The 26,797-nt window shown below is 38.7% G+C and overlaps 2 protein-coding genes and 1 long non-coding RNA gene across 4 annotated transcripts in view; all 3 read left to right on the forward strand.

Moving 5' to 3' along the window:
* Positions 1–1,349, forward strand: part of sdsl (serine dehydratase-like) — a 4,831-nt gene extending 3,482 nt beyond the window's left edge. Inside the window, exons 8-9 of the mRNA XM_034857520.1 lie at positions 129–215; positions 752–1,349. Coding sequence (XP_034713411.1) covers positions 129–215; positions 752–855 — 191 coding nt within the window. The 3' untranslated portion in view covers positions 856–1,349. The remainder of the gene's footprint in view (positions 1–128; positions 216–751) is intronic.
* A 1,286-nt stretch (positions 1,350–2,635) lies between these two features.
* On the forward strand, positions 2,636–3,580 carry LOC117935378. The gene is made up of 2 exons (XR_004654746.1): positions 2,636–2,901; positions 3,017–3,580. It is a non-coding gene; the product is annotated as an uncharacterized LOC117935378 (long non-coding RNA).
* Positions 3,581–7,606: 4,026 nt separating this feature from the next.
* The window catches only part of syt14a (synaptotagmin XIVa), a 35,887-nt gene continuing 16,696 nt past the window's right edge, over positions 7,607–26,797 (forward strand). The window contains exons 1-3 of one of the 2 annotated variants that reach the window (XM_034857518.1): positions 7,607–7,739; positions 18,715–18,762; positions 24,869–25,021. In XM_034857518.1, the coding sequence (XP_034713409.1) occupies positions 7,727–7,739; positions 18,715–18,762; positions 24,869–25,021 (214 nt within the window). In that variant the 5' untranslated portion in view covers positions 7,607–7,726. The remainder of the gene's footprint in view (positions 7,740–18,714; positions 18,763–24,868; positions 25,022–26,797) is intronic. The other variant, XM_034857519.1, reaches the window with a different exon arrangement.

Consider the following 26,797-nt stretch of genomic DNA (forward strand, 5'->3'; position numbering starts at 1 on the left):
TTTGGAAAATGGCTGCAATGAAACAAAGAGTGAAAAATTTAAAGGGGTCTGAATACTTTCCGTACCCACTGTAAGTCTCTACAAATAAGTGTGTGTGTGTGTGTGTGTGTGTGTGTGTGTGTGTGTAGATGAAGAGCGTGTGTTGGTGGAGATGGCGTGCGGAGCAGCACTAGCAGCTGTCTACAGCGGATTTATACGCAGATTACAGGATGAAGGTAACTACTCGTCTTTTTTATTGCTCTTATTGTGTTTTCACAATTAATTTTGTCATGCTTTTGTTCGGTTTTACTGCTTGGCTTTCTGTTATTATATTGTCTTCTGAGTATACTTTTGCTTTTTCTGTAAATGAACACTTCGTACATTCTTTTACGTGTGTGTGTGTTCGTCTGTGTGTGCTCACGCGCTAAATCTCCTTATTAGTTTCTCTCTAGTTACAACTCTTCTGTTTGTTGAACAGTGAAACCGTGTTTGAGATAGGAATTTAGATACATCACAATGTTTCAGCTGAGTTATCTGGTTCACAATTCATTGCAAACATGTCTTGTGGCCACATTATGTGGTCTTTATTTTCTTACGGTTCTTTTTCTCCTTTTTCCAGCCATTTGCATATATTTTGCCAGCATTCAGCTAGTAGATGGTGCTAATTTTGGTCCCTGATTATTATGATGAAATTTAATCTATATAGTGATTTCTTTCTAATGAGGGGAAACCTCTGGAAAAGTTGATCAGTTTTGTTGCGCTCTTGTTTAAGGTCTGCTGCCGACTCTCTTGGGCCCCCTGCTGGTGATTGTGTGCGGTGGCAGCAGCGTCGACATGCAGCAGCTGACCCAACTCAAACACAAACTGCAGACTTAAAGTACTCTATGTACTGTATGCAGACGTGTCTAAGGGCAACCCATTTTCACTCCTAACTCATCTTCAAATACAGCAGCTTTTTCAGTGGCTCTCAGCATCTGATACTGACGCGCAAGGCCCCCGTTGAGTCTGTATGAGGCAGTCTTGCACTTGCTCGACCTCGGCGCTGTGACATGACGTAGTATTAAGAGCGACGAAGTCCACGTAGAAGGGTGAGGTCGGGATGGATGGATGTGGCACTTATTTGAAATAACATCTCATGCCAACTAAATTACATTACATAGGTAACATATTTAACGTCACATACGTAAGTAATGCAGCAAACACACTTTTAAGTTCAATTCAATTTTATTTTTATACCGCCAAATCACAACAACAGTTCTCTCACTGCGCTTTTCATAAAAGAGCGGGTCTAGACCGTACTCTGTTATGTTATTTACAGAAACCCAACAATTCTCACCAAGAGCAAGCAACAGGCGACCGAGGCAAGGAAAAACCTCGAGCAGATCCAGGCTCAGGGTGGGCGGTCGTCTGCCTCGACCGCCCACCCTGAGCCAAACCACAATCTTTACCTAGTAGTACTGTTGCCTGAAGGCCAATTTATGCATCTGCATCAGCGTAGCCCGACGTGCATCTCTTAAAAAATGTAACTACACGTCACTGCTTGTGACAGAGAAATTAATTTATATAAGTGTTTTATTTCATATTTCTCTGTAGTAGTGTCTTAAAATATGACTTTCATTTATAGCTTTCATGATTATTATATATTCATATCTTGATTTTTATATGAACCTATATGCTTACTATATTTTATAATCTCATATGCACATTTAACAATACTGCGTTTCTTCCAAGCTGTGTCTGTGTTTTCTTTAGTCGCTGCTGTTACAGAGATAACCAGTGTCTTAGATTCAAGGTCCTTTAAAGTACACGTCGTTCTCTTAGCGTAGGCATAAACCAGATAAGCAAGATGTCATCATTGTATCAAAAACTATGTTTCAATAAAGCAAGGGAACTGCAGAGAAATCCCCGGAGTTCTCGAAAGGTCATGCTGCAGATAGGTGGCTATTCTGATTCTCCCCTCTTGCAATTGTCTTTTAACTACACATTTGCCGTCTGCGTCTCGTTTCTTGCTTGATCGTGTTTATTTAGTAAGTTAAAGTGTTATGAACCTGACAGCTTGGTAGTGTTGGATTCCCCTCTAGTCATTTTTGGGTTCTCCCTCTCCATAAACAACATGAAATCAAGAAGAAGGTTAACCTTCATCAGAAAGCACAGGCAGGCAATACTTTGTTTCTATCACACTGCTTCTTTAGTCGCTACATGCTCCGAAACTAATTACAGGCACTCTCTCACTTGCTCTGCCACACACTCCTCACGCAGATATACAAATGCCAGCCCTGCTATTCTCTTAAAGACAAATAGCGAATGCGGCGAAAGCTCTGTGTGGAGTCTCGGCAGAACCATACATGAGAAAGCCTAACTTACCCTACCTTGCATGTTGAAATATTATGCCAAAGTGGTTTCCAATGCGTTAAAAAAGCGACGCTTAGGGCTCCTGACTAAGCGGCCGTATTATTATTATTAACAACTTGAGTTGGGAGTGAGAGTGTGTGTTTGAGTTGTTCGGGCTGGTAACAACTTGTAAACAGCCCAAATATCTAAAAAAATGAACAGTCTTTAACTCTTGATTTAAAATGGTAATATAAGCCTCTACAAAGAACTTGGCTGTGTGTGTGTGTGTGTGTGTGTGTGTGTGTGCGTGTGCGTGCGCGCGCTACACCAGCTAAACGAACTGGGTTGATGGATGGATGAATAAATGAATAAAAAGTGCAAGAACTACAGAAATCTAATTTGGAAGCATAATTGTGGTTTGCAATGTTGATAGTTAACAAAATTAGTGGTTCTTATATTGCAGTGTACATTTTAAGTCACATATAGTATCAAAATGCCATTAAGTTCCTTAGAAAATCTAAATTTCTTCACTTATAAATAAGTGAGTGAGTCATTACATGTAAATTAGTTTTAAGAATTCAATTACTAAGGGTAACTGCGACCCTGTGCTGCATGTCATTCCCCCTCTCGCTCCCCTTTCATTTCTTGAGCTGTCTTGTCAATAAAGGCCTAAAATGCCCAAAAAACTTATATATACAGTATACAGTGTATATTTCAATTAATAGGTTTTACCACATGGTGGTGTCAGTTCACCATGATATACACTGGCCATCCACAGAGTCTGAAAGGATGATTCTGTATCAAACCGATTGTTGATGTGATTGAAACATAAATTAATTGTACTTCAGCACCAACAGCCTGAACTATTACTACATATTACCTTTCATCAAAATATTTGTGCATTTGAGTCTTCCCTCGGCCCTTTTGTGGATACATGTGCAGCCCTGGACAGTTCAAGCAATTTTCGCCCACACATTCAATTTAGTAGTTCAGTCAATTTATGTTATGTGTAGGAAGTTATTACTATGGAAACCGCTCCTTACTTTACAACCTGCGTCAGAGAAATCACTGGAAAGTGTTGCATTTAACAACCTGTTAATAGTTTTTGCTTTTTTTTTTAAACTCTCAGACAGTTGCATAAGATATCAGATTCACAAAGAGCACTAGCAGAAAATTGACTTAATTCTAACATGGTATTCATCCATTTGATGACACTAAAGACTGATCTGTTAATAACACATTTGAATAAAGATAATTAATGTAAACATTGTCACTGGTATTTGCATTGGTATACTCATCATTTTGAATGCTTAACTCGAGCTCCACTTCATCATATCCATGTCAGTCATATGAGTACTTCATCTTAATACCCATTCAGTAAAAACATGATAGATTGTATTTACTGTATATGATTGTACATATATGATATAAAAAACAAAATCTGGATTAAAGGGGATTAAATCAGAAAAAGGGAATATAAAGTAGACTGGTTTGAGTTACCTTGACCCTAAGATCTTATTTATCATGCATATTTGCTTATTGCTGCATATTTACTATCTTTGTCTTTAAGGACCATAATGCAAATAAGTCTTTAATCAGACTTTTTTGTATTTTTTTTATATTGTGGGTTTATCGACATTGGTTTAATTTCCTCTATAATGCCAAATACAACTAAACAAAGATAAACTTTCTGCATCACTTTTACTTTTACTTGCAGTTATTGAAAGATGCTTAGGGAGAACAGCCACAGGCGGATTACTGCTGGTGTTTTCCCGAGATTCTTACAAAATAGACATCTTATAATTCTGTAGGATACAACACTTTGCTTGATTGTTAATTGGGGCAAACACTTTCTGACCTCCAGTGTTTCTGAATCAATCAATGGGCGCTGGAAGTGTTTGCCGTGAAGCACACTACTGTAGAGTTGCTAGCCTCAAGCCCTGTGCCTTTTACTGAATGTTTAAAATATTAAAGAGCTTAAAATCTTTTATCACTCAATAGTTCCCCATATAAAATCCATACCAATAACACAGAGATGCAGAGAAATTGTAAAAAAAAAAGGAAGTGTTCATAACATAGTCAAGAGTACATTATGGCCTTCATTTGACATTTACAACATTTTAAAAGCATCAGTTATATTCTTAAGTGGTGTTGCTAAGCAATACACATCATTGCTTGACATTTAAAGCAAAACAGGTGATATGTAAGTCAGTAATTTTAACTTATGACACACCTTTTAGTCATAATGTGTGGACCCTCTGAATAACCAAATTTCCCAGCAGCACCAGCGGCACTAGGCTGATTGAATTGTGTAATTCCAAGGAGGGCCATTGGTGTTCACACCACAAGGTCATACATGGAGTGAAAGGCTACTCTCTCATGTCTGACTTTGACAGACCTGCCTCACGGCTCATTCAGAAGAATACTGAGATGAAAGGATCAAAGGAAAAATAGAAGGTGTTGATGTAATTGGAGGTATTTACAGATAAATTAAGTAAACAATCCAGAATTAAAGAATAGTTCAATTATTAACGTCCTCCCCTGATTTAAACAACCTACCTGTTTAGGTAGATCTACCTGGCCCACAGCCGTGCTCCCTCCCCTGGTGAGAGAGATTTGAGTAGCCTGCAGACAGAGAAGCTAAAGGACGCGCCAGCCTCTTTCTATGACAACAGGAAGCAGCTGCTTTGATGAGCCCAGCAGAGGGCATTTGAACCAAGCCGCAGCTAAAAATAGAACCAAGTAAACAAGAATGAATGAAGAAGAGCTAGAGATGGAAACATGCACGTGAACATGTATGTGCACACAATTGTGTACATGTTTTACAATTTTCACCTAGCAGGCTCTTTTCCTAACACGTCCAACTATTCCAAATGTGCTCTTTTTTTTCATTCTTTTGCCCTAAAAAGTGACCGTTCAAAAATCCCTAATTGGATATAACACCTTAAATTTAAGTGAGCCAACCTTTTCCATCCTGGGCACATCTCACAACAACTGGATAAGAGAGAGTCATCATTAATATTTAAAAAAAAAAAAAAAAAAATGGACAAACTACACATTGTAGGTGAAATCCTGTATGTGCTCTCGCAAACAGGCCTAGCACATCATAGGTATTGTATTTATTTAGTTGATTTTTGGACACTTGAAATTGTATTTAATTCAGTTAGTGTACATGTGCTCACTTAATATCTTTGGGTTGCTGTAATAAGTTTTGTTACTGCACAAAATCTGAATCTGCAACTCATGATGCTTTAGAGAGCTGGTTCCTAGGCTGGAGGTTCAGGACCCTTTCAAGAGTAGCAAGATGAAACTAGTGTGTTGTGAGTGTAAAGAGTGTAGAAATTGAAAAAAGAAGGAAAAAAGAGCCATCACTCTCTTCTATTAGACAGCTTTTTCAGATGATGTAATCAATGTGTGTCAGTGTAATACAAAGTTCACCATCTTTAAAAGCCTGCTAAATACTGTAGCTCCGTTAGACTGGAAAATTAGGATTCTAAAATTAGAGCCCCAATAGAGTGAGGATACAGAGAAAGTGTGTTACAAAATGCCTTGACTGGGTAACATTTGCCCATGTTTTTGATAGAGAATCACAAGAGAGAGCTTAGCAAATGCTTTATGTCTCCATGGCAACCTGATGTAAATTGAACTTCAAAACTTAATGGCTTTTACCGTTCTATTGCAGGTTGGTAGAAACGTTAACACAATGCAACGACTGCATGTTTTCAGACGACTAAAATAATGTCCAGAAATACTTTAACATGTACATTTTAGGCATTCAGTTGAGTAATGAACACCAGCAGGCAGTAGTGTTTTTTTGTATGACTTACAGATATAGCAATTGTATTTAATGGAAATAAATGAAGGTTAAATGAACTTCAACAGTTAAGCGGTAATTGCAGCTAAACATAGAGCAATTTAGACTAGATTTGAATAATTACAGGGTGCTGAAGGCAATAGAGTAATTATAGGACAACAAATGTAGGTTATACATTGTGTTTGTGTTGTGTCATTAATGCAAAAGGCAGGTTTAGGCAGGACAAAGGTAAAAATCATTACACAGAGGCTGCAGCAACCTTGTATTCAAGTAGGAGTAACATATTGGGCTGTGCAGCTTGTTCGATTGGATGTACAAAGGAAACCAAGTAATATTTAATAGATTGTCCAACTTGTTTTTTTTTTATTGTATCTGGTATACCGGTGGAAGCACAACTGCTATGGAAAACAATTCTGAATATTGAACCCATGATCTCTTTAGCCAGATGCCTGCTTTATGAATATTTAATTCCAGTGCTGTATTTAATACCTGACCTTTAATATGCAAATACCAAGTGCATGCTTCATTCCTAGATATCATCATATTGATCAGAACATTTCAGGAGTTAAATTCGAAGGATGTGTTGCAATATATCTTTTTGTTGTACTTCTCTTAGTGACTTCCTGTGACTCACAGAATGCTTTTTAGCAACTCCCAGAAAAGGTCTGTGAGGATGACTGTCTTCCTGTATGAGCCCTGCTAACTCAAACCAAAGCGTTATGTAGTATATATCACTAATGTCAATTTAGGTAAACTAAGCCACATTATTAATCTAATAAACATACTAGCATCTAATAGTTTACTAACGTAACGTTAGCTTAACGTTAGCCTTCCTAAATTATGTTTTGTGTCTATTTAGCTACATCTAAATAGCAATTAGTAAGTTGTATTTTTTTTTTTAAAGGGAATTGTAGTAGCATTTAATGCAGTTTAAATATGTGTCTTAGCAGAGCTAGATTAACTTCAGGGTTAGCTAAACTAATTTGCACAAGCTCCAGATAAAGGCTATTACCGATTAAGACCACTAAAGGAAGATGCCTTATTTTAGAAGATATCACAAAAGTTGATTTGCGTTAGCTAAGCTCCAATATAACGTTTAATTAGCATTTTCTAGGCATCTACTATTGCATCTTAGCATGTAGCAAGCTATTTTAACTAACTTTCTTCAGCTAACTTTCATTCAGTTGCATTAGTATCTTGCTAATACCACTAGCTAGATGCTATAATAAGTAGCTTAGCTAGTATTAGCTTATATTATATTTTGTATGTATCTTAGCTAAACAAAATTAAACTATTATTATTATTATTATTATTATTAGTATTATTAGTATTGTCTGTATACGATTATAACAGTCTATCTTGCATAAAATAAATCGTTTACTGAGCTTTATCAACCCTTAATGTGTAGCACGTTTTCTCTTATACAATTTATAATTAAAGTTCGATATTTTTATTTGTACGTTGCTTGTTTCAGACAGTCAGCTTGTTCCCGGGTGCCTGGCGGACTGTACCACACTATGAATCTCCCCCTGCCCGCACCCTTGCAGTGGGCCGCTCCCCCTTCTTCACGGCTCGCTTTGGTGGAAGCCCAAACAGAACATCATGGCGATTGATGGTAAGTAGGCCAGTAACGTTTCTGCATTTACTCATTAACTTCGGTTGGAAATGATAGACCTCATAGCTGAATTCTTTAAACTAAAAAGTGGGAATGATTTCAGGAGATTGGTGCTTGCATTGGCTGGAATCAGTTTTAAGTTGTTGTTTATGTCTTTGAAGCGGGATTTTTCCTCTGCCGTGTGAGAGTAGTAGAGACACATGAGACGATGTTTCTAACGGTGGTGCTGAAAGGACAGCTCCGCTAGTTCAACTGCTATATAGCCAGAATAGCTGGTTGTGTTTTTTTCCGGCTGTCATTCGGATCTCGTCGAAGTCGGCTGGTCGTTTTGTAGCTTCGTTGCATGCTGATACTTTACAACTTGGCTTAAAGACAGCAAATCCCACACATGTGGAGGTTAAGGTTTTAGCCCAGGACATCATTCATGAAAGATCTAGATCAGCTTTAGGACATCTAAAATACTAGTTTAGTTTAAAATGACTGTATAATAAATATATTTTCTGTTTATACCCTCTTGGTTTAAGCTTCCGTTTCTCAACTGCATAGTGAACAATGCTTAAATTACACCTTTCTCTGTTATATACCTTTGCAGGTTGTAGGTAGCTTTGGTGTTATTTTATCAGTTGTAAATGCTTGCAGCTGTAGAATACAGTACTTTTGATGTCACTGAAAAGAGGACATTACGATAGCTAAATGATAAACGAGCTGTTTTGTATATTAATAGAGAGTATTTTAATCAAAACATAGAGCTTTCTGAAAATATCCACATATGGGAAATATTATGTCAAATATACATTCAAAGCTGTAGATGTTTTTTTTTGTATGGCTGTGTTTTATGCCTTTATACATGGGCAGTGGAGAGGCAACAAGACATGAGGGGAAAGAGATATGAAAAAGGACACAACACAGTTTTACAGCCAGAAACCAAGTGGGAATGCTGTAATCATACTATGCATTTAAACCACTAGGCCAGTAGGACGCCCCAAACCTGTAACGAGTTAAGGTCTGCACCAGTCTTTGGGAAAAGAGGTAAAATAGTAGGCCACAGGGAATACATGGCATCTTTGTTCAGAAACTAGCAGGGTGATGTGGTTTATCCAGTTCTTGCTGTATAGTAGGCAACCAGACCACCCACCAGCCCCGGGCCTCGGGGTATTGCTGATATCACTTTTGACATTCAGAAACACATTGTTTTGCATGAGACTTATCAAGCGTATGTTGGAGACTCTGAAAAAAAGATGTTTAAATGAACGCCAGTCGCACAGAGAGTTTGATTTATTCGCTATGAACCAGAGCTTAGAGGGTTGCATTTATTGGTTTTTAATTTGACACTTTTTATCAAGTGATCCATGACCTTACAGCCATGTTTATTGGACAGTTTTGCTTACATCTGAAATTTTACCATGGGAGGAAGTTATCAAAACCACATCTGATCCCAGTCTATTCAGTTTTGTCTTAGCATAATTCACTTTTAAGCTATTGTTCCCCATGAGTAAGTATTTTTTCTTCATGTTAGGCACAAGCACATGAAGAATTAATAAAAAAAAAACAGGAGCAAAAAGTCACGAGATACACCATAAGAGGCAGCTCCACACCCTTGCATTACTAAATCTCACCCTGCCTCATCTCCAGCAGTCTCACTACAATCATACCTCCTCCAGTTCATCAGACAGCCACACCTTAGATGTTTTAGATGCTTATTCTACCCCACCCACTGACTACATTAGTCAGCTATGTGGCATTTCCTGAAAGGCCATGATTACAGCTGCCCCTGTCAGCGATATTTCACCAGAGCTAGTTGGCTCCGTAGGGATTTATACAGCAGCCGTGGGGCTGACTGACACCTGCAGCATCCAGAGGCCAGGCTGCCCACACCAGTGGGAGGATGTCTTTTTGGCTGTTTTGATGTAAGGTTGGATCAACATGTCGCAAAAAACAGGAACAAATTGTTTCTGCCTGACATGTTAGAGCAAAGAATGAATTCAGATTTTATGTTTTATTGTGGCTGCATGAATCAGTGTTTGCAAGTAATTATGTTCTTTAAAATGTGTTATTATTTAACTTGTCATCTCATTTAAAGTTCACATACATGTAAGAACAACTGCAAAGGTTTACTGTGCCAACACTAGAGTTGGGCGGTATCCAAATTTTGATACTGATACCTCCTCGCTATTTTACCGCAATATATGATGTTACTAATTAAAAATTATGAAGTAAGGCTCAGACTGCGTCACCAAACTGTTGGCCTGTGTCTACACAGTTCAGAAACTGAATACTAAATACGAATACTAAAACACGTCTACTTTCTCATTAGGTCAGAACCCTAAATGCTGCCAGAATGCAGAAGTCGTGTTCTTCTTTGAGACCAGGTCACTCGGTGCGCAACTTGTCCCCCCGTCTGACTAAAATGTGTTAAAGGGAAAGGGAAAATCATATTGCAAGCATTACATTAAAATGTTTTCTTTTACATTTTCCAACATTTTCTCTTAGTGTAGTTTAAGTCACTGTCAGTCAAAAGTGTGACTCACAAATAATTATTTTTGGCAGCTATTTAGAGACTTTATTAATGTATTAATTAACAATCAGTTATGCGATTAAGTCTGTTTATTTTGCAAATTAAGGTTGTGCTTGATATCTGGATCATCATCTTACAACTGCTATTATCAAAGCGTAAATACCAAATATATCAGAGCTCCTTAAGCTGTTTAATTGGATATATCTCTGTAAAAAGATCACTGCGAGACTTCGCCAAGCTTGTGTAAATGAAAGCTTTTTTTTGTTAAAGCAGAATTCTGGTCAATTCTAACATGTAGCTCTGTTGTTTGTAAGTGTGGAGTGCTCTCAGTAGAGAGAAAAACTAAAACAATCGGTGCAGCCTACACCGAGTTATCCTCATGCTAGAGTTAGCACCCAACAGGCTTAAACAGGGCAACTTTTAAACGGGTTTTTAGCCTCTTAACATGTTGAAAATGTCATCAAAAGTCCCTACCCATGTGCAGTGACTCCTTCCGAGTGAACGCAATAGATGTGACAGAAATGCATGGAAGCTGTGCTAATTCAGCTGTGTTTAGTTCAGGTGTTGATACTGTGAGGAGTGCTTCGGGACCGTCTACAAAGTACAACAAAGAAAAGAGATACAAACATGTTTTCAAAATTAGGCATACGCTTATTTTTGAAAAGTAAGTGCTGTAGTACAACTAGCAAGAGACAAGTTATAATTGAGGTAAGTTTGGAGACACTACCTTATTTAATCATTAAATTGATTTAAATTGACTTTTAATGACATTTTCAACATGTTTAGAGGCTAAAAACACATTTAAAACTTGCACTGTCTAAGCCTGTTGGGTGCTAACTCTAGAATGAGGATAACACGGTGTAGGCTGCATTGATTGTTTTATTTTTTCTTTCTACTGACAGCACTCCAAATTTACAAACTACAGAGCTACGTGTTGAAATTGACTGGAATTCTCCTTCAATAAAAGACTGCAATAGAAATTTACATAAGGAAAATTGTTTACACTGACTTTTATAAAAGCTGTAATAAGACGGAGGATTTTCTTGTAGAAATGTAATCTGGAGAGGACTGGTGTATATTGTGTGTGTGGTTCCACTGCTCAGTCCCGGGACAGAGCTCCATACCTCAGCTCATGTGACAAGCTGTAGACAGATCGACTGCAGGCCTAAGTGGATTTCACATATCCTGGTTAAGCTCTGTTTTCTGGCTGGCAGACTGAAAACAGCCCGACTTACGCACTTTGTATTCTCAATGTGTATGGTCTATATGAAGCCTTTTATTCCACCATTTTATTGGAACATCAAGACTATTTTTTCCCTGAACCCTGTTGCTTCCTGTCAGTGATTTTTCTGCTCCTCTCTCCTCCTCCTCTATGGCATGGCTGTTTGTTTTGGGGGTTGAGAAAAAGGAAATGAGGCGATAATAGCCAATATGTCTTTGGACCATTTGAGCTAATGTGGGATATGAGACATTGTATCTGGAATAGAGCAATACATTACTTTCAAAGTGAAACTAAGTGAAACTGTGGGCCGTAAATCAAACCAGGACATTTCAGTATTACACATGTTTAAAAGGCAGCAGGGAGCCTGTCAGTCATCACAGAGTTACTTGTGAACACAGTGGAGTGATTAGCAGCGAGACAGATATTTCCAACAGGAGTTAGTGAAGACTAAGACAAGCCATATATTTCTCAGATGGCCTTAAGCAAGACTCTAAATGAATGTTAATGTTCTATGTCTGGTCAATGTGTAAAGTGCTGCTTTTTTCTAACATGCTAATATGTTAGCTATATCAAATATGGCAAAAATATGCCAAACGTGCATTATTTTCTACATTTTAGGTTGTTCCAAATGGCAAAACATAAATGAATAATGCAGCTAACAGTTTTATGATTAATGAGGTAATAATTAGGGTTGTGCCAATGGACGATATCATCGTGATGTCGGCCAGCCATCACGATGATATCGTCCATAGGAAGGCCACCATCGTGATGCCATGCCCCCCACCCTGTCAGACACACGCTAATCCTAGTTGTGTGCGATGGACGGTATATTGACAACGGGTTTTGCGCTGTGCTGTGCAGAGTGCAAGAAAAGTCTATCCATACAATAGATGAACATACATCTCTGTGACTTGGATACATGATTTCTTGTTGAATTGTGGACACGGACATCATTCTTTAGTGCAGTGTTAGGCTACGTTCAGACTTAAGGCAAATGTCTCGAACCCGATCTTTAGGAGAGACTGTCCCTATCCATAAGTTATTTGCAAGTTATCAGATTGGATTTGTTGGACTGGATTAAGTAGCTGGTGACGTGGCTTTCCAACGCAGCAGCATGAAAAATGGGGTCCATAATTTTGCCCTGTCATGTCAGGGTGCATAGTACTTCCCTGACTGTTTTCCTCCATGTTGTCCTCCATAGCACTCTCCTAGTAGCAGGATGTAGTCTGCTCAGCACATCCATTACTCTGGATTTGATGTATGTGTGTCGCGTTACGAGTAACGCAAAAGACATTTTGACAAGACAAGACATTTGAAATCCCATTTGAGCGGCCAGGTCATCCAGACTGAGACGCATCTGTAGAAATCCGATTACAACCACATTTGAAACCGCCTCCAAATGTGGTTTGGATCCGATATGCAAAACGTCACATTTCATGTTTTTTTTTTTGCTGTCCAGACTTTCAAAAGATACAATCTTCCAATATATACTGTATTATATGAATGTGCCGGCACTCTGAACAAGACTCTTTTCTTTAACATGTTTGCAAAGGTTCCTCAGCGGATTGTTCCCAGGACATTTCTGCTCAGGACCTCAGAGGTTTCATTTGTTGAGGTTTGGATGAGTTTTTGAAGTGGTTTTTACGGTATGTAGGATGGATTGATGATCCACTGCACTGAGTTATCATCAACAATATTTCCGCTGCATATTTGATGTTTCTGTCATCTTAGGGCTTGATGTCAGGTTGAGACAAAATTAAGGCCTTTTTTTGTAGTTTACTTATTGATCAGCTCTCCATTTCATAGGATTTGGGAGAATCACGAGAAACAGTGACATCAATTCTTCCTTCTCACAGCGGGAGTGTCTGACTAATACTAAATAATAATAAATAAAACACTTGTTTTGTAACATTGATGAATTAGTCCCAGTAGAAACGTAAACAGAAAAGCTGAAGATGCATTTGACCCTGAGGTTTGAGTTTGATTGGAATAACAGATTTTCTTGAAGGAAAAAAGTTGTGAAAAAAAGGTTGTGTGTTTGCAGTCTCAAACTATTATAGTACTTCACAGTAATTGTTTAATGAATACTATGGTTCTAAAGTGGGTATATGTGGCTTTGTCTGTTCTAAAAGTAAGGTGTCAACTGCCCTACTTTGTCAGAGCCCAGGGCTATGGACAATGCTGGAAATATATAATCGCAATAGTTGGCTGTGGCTTCACACAGTTTTCTTACAAGAAAACCCAATGCCTCAGTATATGTTATACAGCTGTAGTGTGAGGAAACTGTTGCTGCTTTCTCAATTTACAGCAGACTGTCAGGTAAGATGGCTAATCTTTGACGTACTGCATCCTCCATTTGCTAATTGGCTTAGCTGGAGCTTATTCTAAAGTTGCTCCTTCTTGCCTTTCAATGTGACAAGGCTAACACGTTTCATGAACAACCTGATGTAACACAAACCCTCCCTCTGCAAGTTTTAATAAAGAGTCTAAGTGATTTTCTTGTAAATGGCCATTGACAAGAACATTTTCTCACAAATCAATTACTGTTTTTATTGAGATGATACGAAGAAGCAACACAAGCTGATCATTTGTCTCTGTTTTATTGATGAGCATGTAGACCACTGCACATTTAGGTTACTTCTCTAAATCTAGTCCATGATAAAATACTTTCTGCTGTCCTGATTCATATTGATTCAAGATGGATAAAATGACAAGGTTTAAAGTCACGCTTATAGAAATGTTTTAAGAATATAAAGAATACTCTGTTATGATTCATAGTTTTTTACACTGTTTTCCCACATAAAAAGTTTAACGGTGCTTGGGTTTGCAAAGCCCCAATGGGTCCATTAGCAGAACGCCGCAAGCTTGCGGCCTGAAACAATATAGTTTTGGCATCCTGTCTCAACCCACTGCCAGTCAGACTCCGATAGTCTTTATCCACATGTTCCACTTCCGGGATTGTTCAGGTTCCGCAGAAATAATCCCGCCGGATGTCTTTCATTTTGGCCGGATGTCCGTTTCCTTACGCTTTCTTTGTGTTGGAATTTTTAACTAAGGTTGATTTATGAGGACAATGGTTAACTGCTCCTCAGATCTCTGCAGGGTAAATTACTACAGCTAGCTAGACTATCCGTCTAATATGAGTTTTCTAAAACAACCTTTGAACGTACACAGTCCACCCAAACCTGTTCCTTCCCGAGGCTATTTTGTAGAGGCACCGTTGCTCCATACGGTGCTTAGCAACACCCAAGACAATTGTTATTGGCTTAAAGAAATGACAGTAAACCAGAGCACGTTTTTCTCCCATCCTGGAATTCTGGGTAGACTAGCCAGACCCTCTGCAGGGCTGTAGAGCAAGGTCTGGCAATTCGAGACTAGACTCAGATGAGGAGTCTGTTGTGCATTAAACTCAGGGACTAGCAGATGTATCAGAGTGGTAAGCGGTTATAATTTTTCCTGTTTAGTTTGTTAACTCTTTAGCTTGTAACTGGCAGTGGCTGACAATTACGCTGACACTGTGTTTTTGCTCTCCGCTCTGCGCTGGAGGTGCCAGGTTTCTTTGCAGGCTTTTGTGTATAAGACAGTGTTTAGTTTAAGGATTAATGATTTACCTAATCAAGCTTGGCCAGGATATGTTTGAAAAACTTAAACTCACTATGATGCTACCTGCCCAGCACCAAATGGCACACTGGCAAAGTCAGCAACTAGCTGGTGAACATAATGGAGAGTTGATGCTAGAATGGATGGCCTGGAGGGACATCAAAGGCATGACCTGTCTCTGATTGGTTGATGGCTTGGTTAGCTTTAGGCATGAGGAGTGAGATTGGTTAGAGGTCCCATGACATGGTGCTTTTTGCTTTCCTCAGTATGTGTATTTCTGATTCTGTATCTATTAAGGGGGGGGCAAGGTGGAGGGTGAGGGTGTTGCCTTGACCCCCTGCCACTTTGCTCGTTTGAGCCATGATGTCTCTCTCTCACAGGCGGGCCAAATTCTCTGGGCGGGCAAAGTAGAGAAAGGGGAGGTAACTGATTCCAGATCAGTCCATGTGAGCTTCCATTTTCTCAAAGGCAGAGCAGGATACCCAGGGCTCGGTTTACACCTATTGCCATTTCTAGCCACCGGGGGACTATAGGCAGGCTGGGGGAACGCATATTCAAATTTTCATGCCATTGGACCTTTAATGTTGGAGTTAGAAATCAGGGAAAGACAATCAGAGTGAGAGTAGGGTGGGTCATGCCTTTGCCCATTCTTCTGGACCAGCAGTTTAAAGGGCCAGATATTTCCCTCAGAAGTTGGAAAGCAAGTAAATATTCAACTTCCAGTTTGAAACTTAATTGGGGCAGCAAGTTTCTTTCCCTTGTTTCTTTCTCCCACAGCATGTTCTTTCCACTGACCTCAAAGAACCAAATATCTGTCAGGTCAATTTGTTCAGCCCATCTTTGTGTGTCACGGTCTTAGTCCATCCCTCTCTCCTTAACCCAGACATCTTAGCCACGGCAGCCTGATTAGAGGGGGCAGGTAGAGGAGATTCCTTAAAGAAACTGGGACAAATCCTAAAAATGTTTCCAGCCTGGCCCCAGATGTCTGCATGAGGAGGGGCTGCGAGGCCACCGACTTCTCCTTGATTTAGCATGAAGAAGTGAAACAGACTTGGTGAAGCCAAGGGTGAGAATCAAGAACTCAGTAATTGCACATATTGATCACAACTGGTGCTTTACATTGATTGCTGTCAGACTCAAGAAGAGATTATGTGAACAGCTCAATGTACTGATAAGGTTTTATGAGTCAGCACTCTTTTATTGTACCCTCAAAAGTGCCACAGGTAGTAACAGTGTCTAATAATTTTCACAATTGAAAAAGACAATGCTAGAGGCAGAATTAAAAATAAAAAAAATAAAAAAGCTTCCTGTCTGTCCAGCCCATCTCATGAGGAAAGCACGGGCATGCATTGGCTTCAGGGAACGGTCACACATTTGTGAAGTCAGGTTTTGCAACGTGTAATATTATATATTAATCAGTATATTTTTTTCATCATTTTTCCCATGTGGTAATGACAAATATGTTAAAACATAATTTTTCCCATTAATACATTCATTTTCTTTTTTGACAGTAAGGGTGTCATGATTTTGATTTTAATTCGAAATTAGATTAAAGTCTAGTCTAAAAATGGAATAGCGACCTGTTCTTTAAAAAAAATTAAAAATTCGTGAATCGAATCGAACCATGACCTTAGAATCGCAAATATAATCGAATCGAGGATTTGGAGAATCATGATACACCTATTTGACAGTCTAAGTGGCATTAGCAAGTAGGTATGTGGCACGTTTGGCAAGAACATTTGAGTGCTGGTTAATAGAACTTTCAACCCCAAAATATTGAAAAGATGGGAGAGGGATTGCTTGTGATGTGAAATGAGCAACTGACACTTTGTACTGAATTCAAGAGCACATGCAAGAAAATTATATTTTTGACAAATGGTGTGTGGTGAGTGTAAAAGGAGTGAAAGAGCACAGGCAGCTTCCTCCCACACACAGCTGCTGTATTGATCTGCTGGTCAACAGCAACAACTCGGCTCCTTGTTGTGCAGGAAAGATTTTCAGACAGTCTTGTCATGTAGAGGCTCAATTTCCTTCAATGGCTGTGTTTGCCTGCTGTAACATAGCTATCAGCCACACACAGAGGTCTGTATTTACATGAACCTTTGATATCTTATCAAATTGTACATAACTAACACTTGTGTCCTGTGTGGCCATTATTAAAGAAGTTGTGAATATTTACTGAGGTGTTCGAGCAACAGTAAGTTACTTCCCTATACATGGGGAATAAATGATGCTGTTTTGCTGTTAGTTAGTAGTTTGCTGTCTAGATTGGACATTAGATTGACTCTCTTTGGGTTTTTGTACACAGCCCAGTAAAAAAAAGCTTTTCCTTCAGCCCTTCGCGACTGCTTCTTTTTAGATACATCATTATGTAGTTCAAATGGTATAAAAAGAATGACATGAGGCAAAGGCCATGTGTCTCTGACCATTGCACCACCATGACACCATTAGTCTTAAGGCTTTCAGTCTTTCTTTGAATTTTGTACAGAGCTGTGCAGATCTTACAAGTGTCACAGTTGTAGGCAGCTAGAGCTATTTGAAACCTCAACCTGTAGGCAGATCCCAGAGGCCGAGCTCAGAGACTGTGAGGCCCTCACAAGTGTGAGTAAAAGTTCTGAATTACAGTCACTGTCTGGAAACCTGTCGAAGAAAACCAAGGGGAGCTCTATGCAGAGGACTTCTCTCTAAATAATAGTGTAGCAATGTACAGTATCTCATGGTATCCTAATGCTCTGATGGACAATCATAGTCCTTCAGCTGCTACCTATCGGGTCCATATCATTGAGATGACACAATGCTTGATGAGAATTCAGAGCAAGACAGAGCAAACAGTGAGGTAACACTGGTAGAAATGTGGTCACACATTATAGACAATTGACAATTATCAATACACAGTTTTTGGTACATATTACTGTGCATTGTTAATTGGCTTTCTTTTACAAATCAAAGTTGTAAAGTGTTACTGTGTAAAGTTGTATTTCCCAAGCTGTGAAACTATTCTTTTATTCTATTTTTTAAACTGCTATATCAGTAAAGTTAATAAAGTTGAAGGTTTGAGGCGGGAGAGATGTAAGAAGTGAGACAAAGGGCAAAAAGATTTTATATACACCTAATTAGCACAGGTACTGTTACTGTAAATAAGTGTTTCGGCTTACCACATTTAAAGGCTGCACCTACGCATAAAGCACATAGCACATACTTAGTCTCTGAATAGCCTTTAATCATGTAAAGCTCCTTTTCCTTTTTTGATTCCTCCAAATCAGGCAGTAGCAAAGTGGGCAGGCAAAATAATTTGGGTCTTTAAAGGTTTCTAGTTGTCTAGAAAATACAACAAAACGTAATGTCAGGGCCACATAAAGATACATTTAGTCAGCGCCATCATGCACAGGCTGTTTGAATAAGTATTAAATCTCTGAAGTATTTCTTAGATTAACCGGCGTATTTTTAACTGGAAAAAACTGGTACACCAACATTGAACTGTTACCATCCAGTCTCTGTCCGTGTATGTGTTGTTCTTGTCCTTTTCTGGGAATTTGTCTAAATGTTCCAACATATTCAAATGTGTTCCCATGATGTTTGTTCTGTCTCTCGTTGCCTCCATCACAGTGTGGCTCATTGAAACTGCATTGTCTTTCCAGGTGGCGAGCGTAACTGTGGAGTGCATGAGCTGATCTGCGTCAGAAAAGGTATGGCAGATCAGTGCTCTGGGAAGTTGACCTTTGACCTCACACTCCACCTTCCTCATCCGCATTTATCACTGTCCCCGTTGACCCTCGTCCTTGTTCAACTGTGTGCTGTGCTGCCTTCGCTGTCGTTGGGCTGTAATGTTTGTTTGAGCCTTGTCACTAATAAGTACTTTGAGCAAAAAAATATTTTACAATCTCATTTCCCATTTCTCATTTTTAATAACACTTTTCTTAAAAAATATTGCAATATCAGCATTGTCAACCCATTTAGCCATTGTTCCTGTCTTGTTACCTATCAACTCTAACTGTACCCCATGATTGTTAAGTACATTCTTACTCTGTCCTATCTTTTTGCCCAGTAAGTATGTACTAATACCCTGTATAAACTAAATGATTACATTGTAATTTGCAGGCTGTAATCTAAAATGTTACTCTTCGTTATTGTGGATTTATATTAGTTCATTCAGTAAAGAAGACCTAAATGGATAAACCACACTTTACTTAATAGACAATTCCCAAGTTATAGATTGCATATACGTGAAGTACGTGATGTAATTCTTGACATGTCATAAAATTGAGTAGACATGAATTATTTTTTTATGTAACTGCATGTATTAAAGGTCATGATGTTGCTGTAACTGAAATAACAAGCTTTTAACGAATCAAGCCGGTTGGAATAATCATATTTTTCATGTTGAGTCAGAACACTCAGTGCCTCTTTTTGCCACGGCAGTATTCATGTTCTGGATGGAGATGACTCTTCAGAGAGTGCTTATCACAATGACAGCCAGCTGAATGGGCTGGTTGTGTAAGTGTGTGCATGTGGAATCATTTGGGATATCCCATTTATTTTGTGATTGTTAAAGATTCCAGGGGTGGGCGGGTGGGTGGTGCGTGTGCATGTGCGTGTGTGTGCACGCACGTTCGCGGTTGTCTCGCTGTTTCACTTCTGGGCATTGTTTGAACATGTGTGGGAGTGTGTATCAGAGTGCTGGTGAGAGTGCTCATGGACTGCCTGTGGAGTGTGTGGGTGTCTTAGTGGTTTTGAGATTGTTTTGTGCTTTTTGAAATTTTACATGGCAACTGTTTCTAAGCAGACAGAACATAACAAAAGCAATTAAGACGTGCAACAATAACCAAAAATATCAAGGCTAGATGTCAAAAGTGACAATAAAAAGCAACTAGCACAACTTAGACTTAAACACATTTAGATTTGTTTTCCACTTGTGTGCAGTAGGTGTTTATTATATTTGACTGTAAAATGTATGCAAATCAGTTTTAAACACTTCCTTTACCATCTAAACCTAGACATTACCTACTATTTAAGAAACTTAACCCTTAACTTTCCATCAGTTTTGTTATTAGCATACAGTAGCTGAGTCAAGTTGCCATGGCAACAGGGTCAGCTGAGTAGCCCGGATGTCCTTTCCGCCAGCAACATCCTCTTGCTCCTCCTAGGGGATGGCTTAGTGCTCCCAGGCATTGTGGTAAATGTAGTACTTCCTGTGTGTCTTTTGGCTCACCACTTTTAGAATTCCCATTGCAGGACAGTTGAGAAGGACATTGTCTGGATTATGATGGTGAAATTACAAGCATGCTCTTCATCGGCTCTAATTTAAGATGTACAGTATTTGTAGCCACTGTAGTTTTATTTCACAACTGTCAGGGTGTCAGTTCCAGACACGGTTACCCAGTTCAAGGGATATTAAGACCACCTGCTTCTTCTGTTTTGTCACGTCAAGATGTCATTTTCATGGTGTGCAGTGCAGAAACCTTCCTATGACCCACATAATGGTTCCTCCCATTTGTTAAACGCAAGGAAAGGTTTCATTGTTTCTTTGGGCTGTGGCTGGTGATTGGACAGTCTTGTAATTGCCATATAAATACATTACGCTTCTTCCTATCATCTACTGTAGCTATGTCAAAATAAAAGTTAATGTTTATATTGAAGAGTTTTTAATTATATTATTTTTAGCTACTGACTCTGGTCACTGTGTTGTTCTTGTACTTTTAGATATGACTGCTGCATTTGATACAGTGGACCATGAAATCCTGATTGCTTGTTTGTTGACCATTGCAGTGGTTGGGCGTCAGTGGCACAGCACTGGAGTGGTTCAGGTCCTACCTGTCAAATCGGATTTTCTGTGTCGGCCTTGACGACTCTGTGTCCTCCACTGCTCCTCTCTTATGTTGGGTCGCACAGGGCTCGGTGCTTGGCCCTCTATTACTTTCTCTCTATCTCCTCCCACTTGGTTCTATTCTCAGGAAACATGGCATTTCTTTTCCCTGTTATGCGGACGACAGCCAGATCTATGTCCCCCTCAAACAAATCTGATTCCAACACTGTTAACCCACTGCTACAGTGTTTACAGGACATTAAGGCTTAGATGTCCCAAAATGTTCTAAATTTTCATGAAAAAAAGGCCAAAGTCATGGTCTTTGGTGGCACTTCTGTGACCTCCTCCCTAGTTGATCTGGGTTCTCTGGCGCAGTATCGCTAGCCAATTGTAAATAATTTGGGTGTAAAAGTAGACTCAGACCTTAAATTTGACAGCCAGATTAAAGCTGTGGTGAAGTCTAGCTTTTTCCAAGTAAGGCAGCTAGCATCAAACCAGTCCTCCAGTGTTCTTTCTGACCACACGGCTGGATTCAATCAAAACACCAACTCTAAAGACTCGTGGAGCGAAAAGATGCGTGGTACAGTTTGTAACCAATGCAAGGTAGCTTTCCCAAATTATTGGTCTCTGAGCTTCTTGTGTAACAGTCAGCATTCAGTCCCCACATATTGTCTGATGACTATTATCAGTATTTTTAATGGAGTGCAGTAGATTTGGTTAAAAAGGTTGTACATGTATTAGCTAAAACTGAAAATATGTTCATTGTATGTGTGTGCATGTGTTATTTCAGTATTAGTGTCCTTAACAATAACTTCTGGCACGTTTCTCTGTTGTGCTTTACTCACAAATATACGGTAAATGTCCCCATTTTTTTTGTGTGTTAATGTGTAGTGGCTCAAACATCTTACTTTGACTCGTTTCTTTAATCAAGATCATGTATAATAAGTCAAATGTTTACCACCTATGATTTTTTGCTTACCATCAGTATAATTTTTAGTTTGTTCCAGTTAGTGGCTTCAGGTTTGAAAATCAATTGAGAAGCAATTTGACCAATGTAAGGTAAGAATCTAAACGCTCTTAAGGACTTATTTTGCATTTGAATCAGTGTAGTGTGTGTCAGTTTGATAAAATTGAGACACGATAAAAAGAAAAAATCATAGACATCCTCGACCCGGTATCACCGACACGTCAACACTAAACGTACTGCGATGGGAGGAAAAGTGAGGAATGAAGCATGAATAAATACAAAAATATTAATTGTAGTCTTAAATCAGGAAGCCAAAAGTAAAGAGAGAAACTGTCTGTAGATTTCTGTGATTGCATATTCTTGTCCCTGTTTGAGCCTGTTGGGGAATTATACAGAACAGGATCCCGCTCCGTCTGTGCTGTGAATAATTCAGTCATCGGTGAGAAAATGGTACAGTGTGAGCAGACAGGCATTCCCGTGAGATAATGCCTCCTGTTACCAAAACATTGTGTGTGTGTGTGCACGCAAAATAACCAGCATTTACCGCACTACAGACTGAAACAAATGCAAAAGTGCAGGCAGTGTGAAGTTGCTCGCAGTGTGACACTGTTGCCTGAGTCCAGTTAATGGCCATTATGAATAACAGAAAACATCATCATCACCATCATCGATCGGGAAACATGATGTCATCTAAGTACACTTGCTTGCCGAATGCGCTCATTGTCTTCCAGTTATTTGGTTTAATTGAACCAAATGGACTCTTCACGTAGTGATTGCCATGTTGCAAAGATTAACTCATCATTGAAAATGATCTCAGCAGTAGTTTGAGCAGTCATGTGAGTTGTGTATTATTTCTAATTGCACTAAAACACTTTTGTACACTCCCCCTTTGCTTTTATAATTTCTCTTTTCTCACTTCTTACTTTATGACCCATCAGTGGGCTGTCTAAGACATTAGCACTAGATTTTTGCTAATGTAGAGGATCTACTGGCACATTATTATTATTATTATTAATTTTTGTAATCACTTGATTTATGTAAATTATTAACAGTTAGGTTCTCAAACTGTATCATCACGAGGAGTACTACACACAGTACAATGTCTTTTGTGGTTCTGGAGGGAGATTTCTAAAGTCTGAGAAAATAACCCTGATCTTATTACGATTATCTCAGGTTGGTCTTGGAGACTAAATATTATTATAAACCATGCATCTTAAACTGCAGGCATTGAATTTTGAAAGAAGTGTACATTTATCAGGCAGGGAGAGTCAAACTAAATGATGCCATTTGTTGTGATGCCTAACCCAAACCCTGTTTTACAACCTTATAAGCTAGCTAGCAGCTAACTTAAATGTTGAAGCTTGTGCAGTATCCCAATTGCGTTTGGCAATGAAGTTTAGTTACTACATTTAACGTGTTTTTGGAGCTTGGTCCATAATGGTATCTTTAAGTCAGGACATCTTGGCCTGTGTTCATTTATTTTGACCATTGTTTTTAATCTTTCTCTTACAAGTCACCCCACTTCATAGATGAGCAATATTAATATGATAGAGTTCCCCTTAAAGGCAGTATTTTGTAGAGGCTATATAAATAAACTTGACTTAACTATTTTAAATCCGAAGTACTTAAAATCTTAAGTATTTCAACATTCATTCTATGTTGTGTCAAGTGTCACGTGGGTCTGGAGTAGAGTCAGTATCAGTTAGATTGTACATTCTACATTCTTTTTACTTTCCACTGCATTCCACAATCCAAATCCCTCTCATCATCATTAGTACAATGCAGAGTGGTTTACAAGTTTGCTTTTTTTATCACAAACTTTGTGTGATGAAGTTTGTATGCACTGTTTGGTAGTGTGCGGTTCATACATAAATCCTTGGTGCAGCCTGCATGTTACACTGTGAATACAAACCTCTGCATTGCTGAGAAACGAGAGATAGCATTGACCGTTTCATCCCAAAATGCCCCAAAAGTCCTGACTTTTAATGTATACCAGCTTGTGAACAGTCAGTCACTCATCCTCTGTGTGCCCCAAATTGCAACACATATTTTGCCAACATTTTTTTCAAATACATTTTCTGGACTCCCTGCAGCAGGTGACAGTCTCACTCTGGTACTGAAGGTGGATTGCTCCTGTCCTGATCTTTTGTAGAGGTCTATGAAGTGAAAATGTTCAACTTAATTATTTTGGGTTTAGTACAAGTTTGCGAGGTTTACATTAAAGAGTCAGCAGTGGTGGAGGACAAAATGTCACAAGGGTTGATTTGCCACCAGAGAGAACAACAACTGAAAAACATACGCTCGGATAGTTAAAGCTGGAAGTGTCCTCTGTGACCACACCTGATGATGAAATAACATTTCCAAGAAGGTGTTGGAGGGTGAAATATGAGGTGGAAAGTAATACAACTGGCTGATTGTCTTCATCAACAGGGTTTATTTTACATATCTGGTGATTTTTCCAAAGCAAACCGTATCTACTGATGTGTGAGAGTTAGGATTAATGAGATCTGACCTGCCTGTGTGTCTGGATTCTGGTGTGATGCTGTACCTGAATCTGTTGCTATGGCAACACACCGGTTGTATCTTTAGTGGCGCTTGCTCTCTCTCTCCTTCTCCCTCGCTCTCTCTACCTGCTACTGATTTGATTGTTGCATTAAAAGCACGTATTATACTGTCTGTAAAAGTGCTTAATTCTCTCTTTGAACATGAACCAACCACATTAATCTAAATATTAATTACCACAAATACACATTATTAAACATGATGAGATGATGAGACTCCTGCTGTTTTGTCTTTTTATTTTTTTGCCAAACTAAGTTGTCTTGATTACATATACGATATGATACATCTATATTTTCAGCACCATGTATTTTTGCTGCCATGCTGTGTTAGCTTACTTTGCAAACGTTTCTCTTAAAAAATAATCAGTTGGCCATGATCTCATTTGTATACCAACATTATACCAATGTTTGTGTGCTAACATTTAATAGCAGCAACTTTAACCTAAATTCCCATGTCTCAGTCTCTCCAGAGGTGCTGGGGTTTCTGACAGCCATCGGACTCTTCATCATCCTCATGACCCTCCTGTTCTGGTACCTGAACAACAAGTTGGCACTAGAGAACCCAGGGAGCCTTCAGTGCCTTGATGACTTCAGGAAAAAAGCTGAGTTGCAAGGTATGCTCTTGTGCACTTTTTTGTACTAAAGGTTTCAATGCACATTTCACCCTAATTGTTTCAACATGTCACATAACCCTTAGATGTTTTTAATACTACACCTAATGCCCCTTGTAATTGACATTTATGAAACTACTATATATATAACTACTAAATTTCCACACAAAGAATTGTCCAGTAATAGTAAGTAATATCACCATTTAACAAATGTATTATTATTTTTTTATTATTATTATTAAAATAACAATAATAATAAAAATGATAATGATGATGATGATTTTAATAATAAAACATATCCTACTCTTGCACAGAGTAATAACTGCACCATGGTCCATCTTAAGAGCTTCCAAATGATTCTCTTTTCATTGGTCAGCTGTCCAACCTGAGCTTCAACTAGAAAAGTTAGACTCAAGTCATTTGTGTTGTCCAACCACTACATAAAAAAAAATAAAAAATTATGGAGCCATGCCACCGACTTGCAGCATGTGGCCTGACCGCTGCATGGGGACATTTTCCACTGGCACTGTCCTTTCTCAACCTATAAGGGGATTACCGTTGCTGACAGATAGTAGGCCTGTTTACTTGTTATCCATCCACAGGGCTTCAGAAGGTTAAAAGGTTGGTGGCCCCAGGGAGCCTGCACAGGGAGTGGGCTCTAATCTGAGAATACACTTGGTAAACATTCAGTTAAAAACAAAGGGAGGTAGTATATAGAGCGATGAGGCAATTGTTCTTGGTGTCTTTTCCTGTTTATCTTTGTGAACAATGACTGTTTTAACAAAAACATGAGACGATTATGTTTACTTTTCATAGATGGTGGTAAGTTATATTGTAATGTAGTGATAGAATAGTTCTCTCTTTTCTGAGCCCAAACTGTTACTTTGTAGACTGACAATGTTTTTGATGGGTGCTAAATATTTTATTCTTTTTGCTTCATGCTCAGAAACTAAACACACATTGCAAATACAGTTAGTTCGGAGGGATTGTTCAGTCCGCACAGGAAGTCATTCTAAAGCTCTGCTGCCCCTTGCTGGAACAAATGTGGAACTACAACAGGTGTTTTAGTGGTTATATGTCTATACATATATTTCTGTCGCATTTCAAGGCACTTTGTTGCATAAAGTGTTGACTCATGGCAAGAGCTTCATGGCAACATTAGCTTTGTAAATTGAACCCAAGAACTCACCACGTTATATTCGAGACTCTGTAACACAAATAATAATGGAATAAAAACACAGCCATATCTAATTTTTGTAGACATTGGGACACCAACCAGTGATTTTGTTTATAGAAAATATCAAAGTCATGTTTTTATAGGATTCAGGTGGAGAAAAGGGTACTTTCCATTACAATTCCAATGCACAGTTCAAATATCCAAAGTTGATGATATCGTTAACATGTTCTTAAACTCCTGTTTTTCATGCACAATTCCAGGGCCCATATTTATTTAGCATCTCAAAGTCACTTGACAAGGATAAAAAAGAACAACCTCAGACACTTTTCAGAATGGATGACATGTGTGATGGCACCCAGAACCAATAAAACAAAATGAGTAATGGCATGTCCTTTTTTCAGTGAAATAAAAAATAAAAAAACAGCGGAAGGATAATCTGTCATTGAATATTTATCATTGAACGCATGAGAAATAAAATAACATACAGGAAATAGCATGGCAGGGTGAGTGTGCAGAGTGTCTCTTTATCTGCAGCACCTTAATAAAGCTGTGACTGAATGCTCTTTAGCTCTCTGTATGATCCAATAAAGGGATGAATGGAT

Source organism: Etheostoma cragini, chromosome 20, assembly GCF_013103735.1.
Source record: "Etheostoma cragini isolate CJK2018 chromosome 20, CSU_Ecrag_1.0, whole genome shotgun sequence".
Lineage (NCBI taxonomy): Eukaryota > Metazoa > Chordata > Actinopteri > Perciformes > Percidae > Etheostoma > Etheostoma cragini.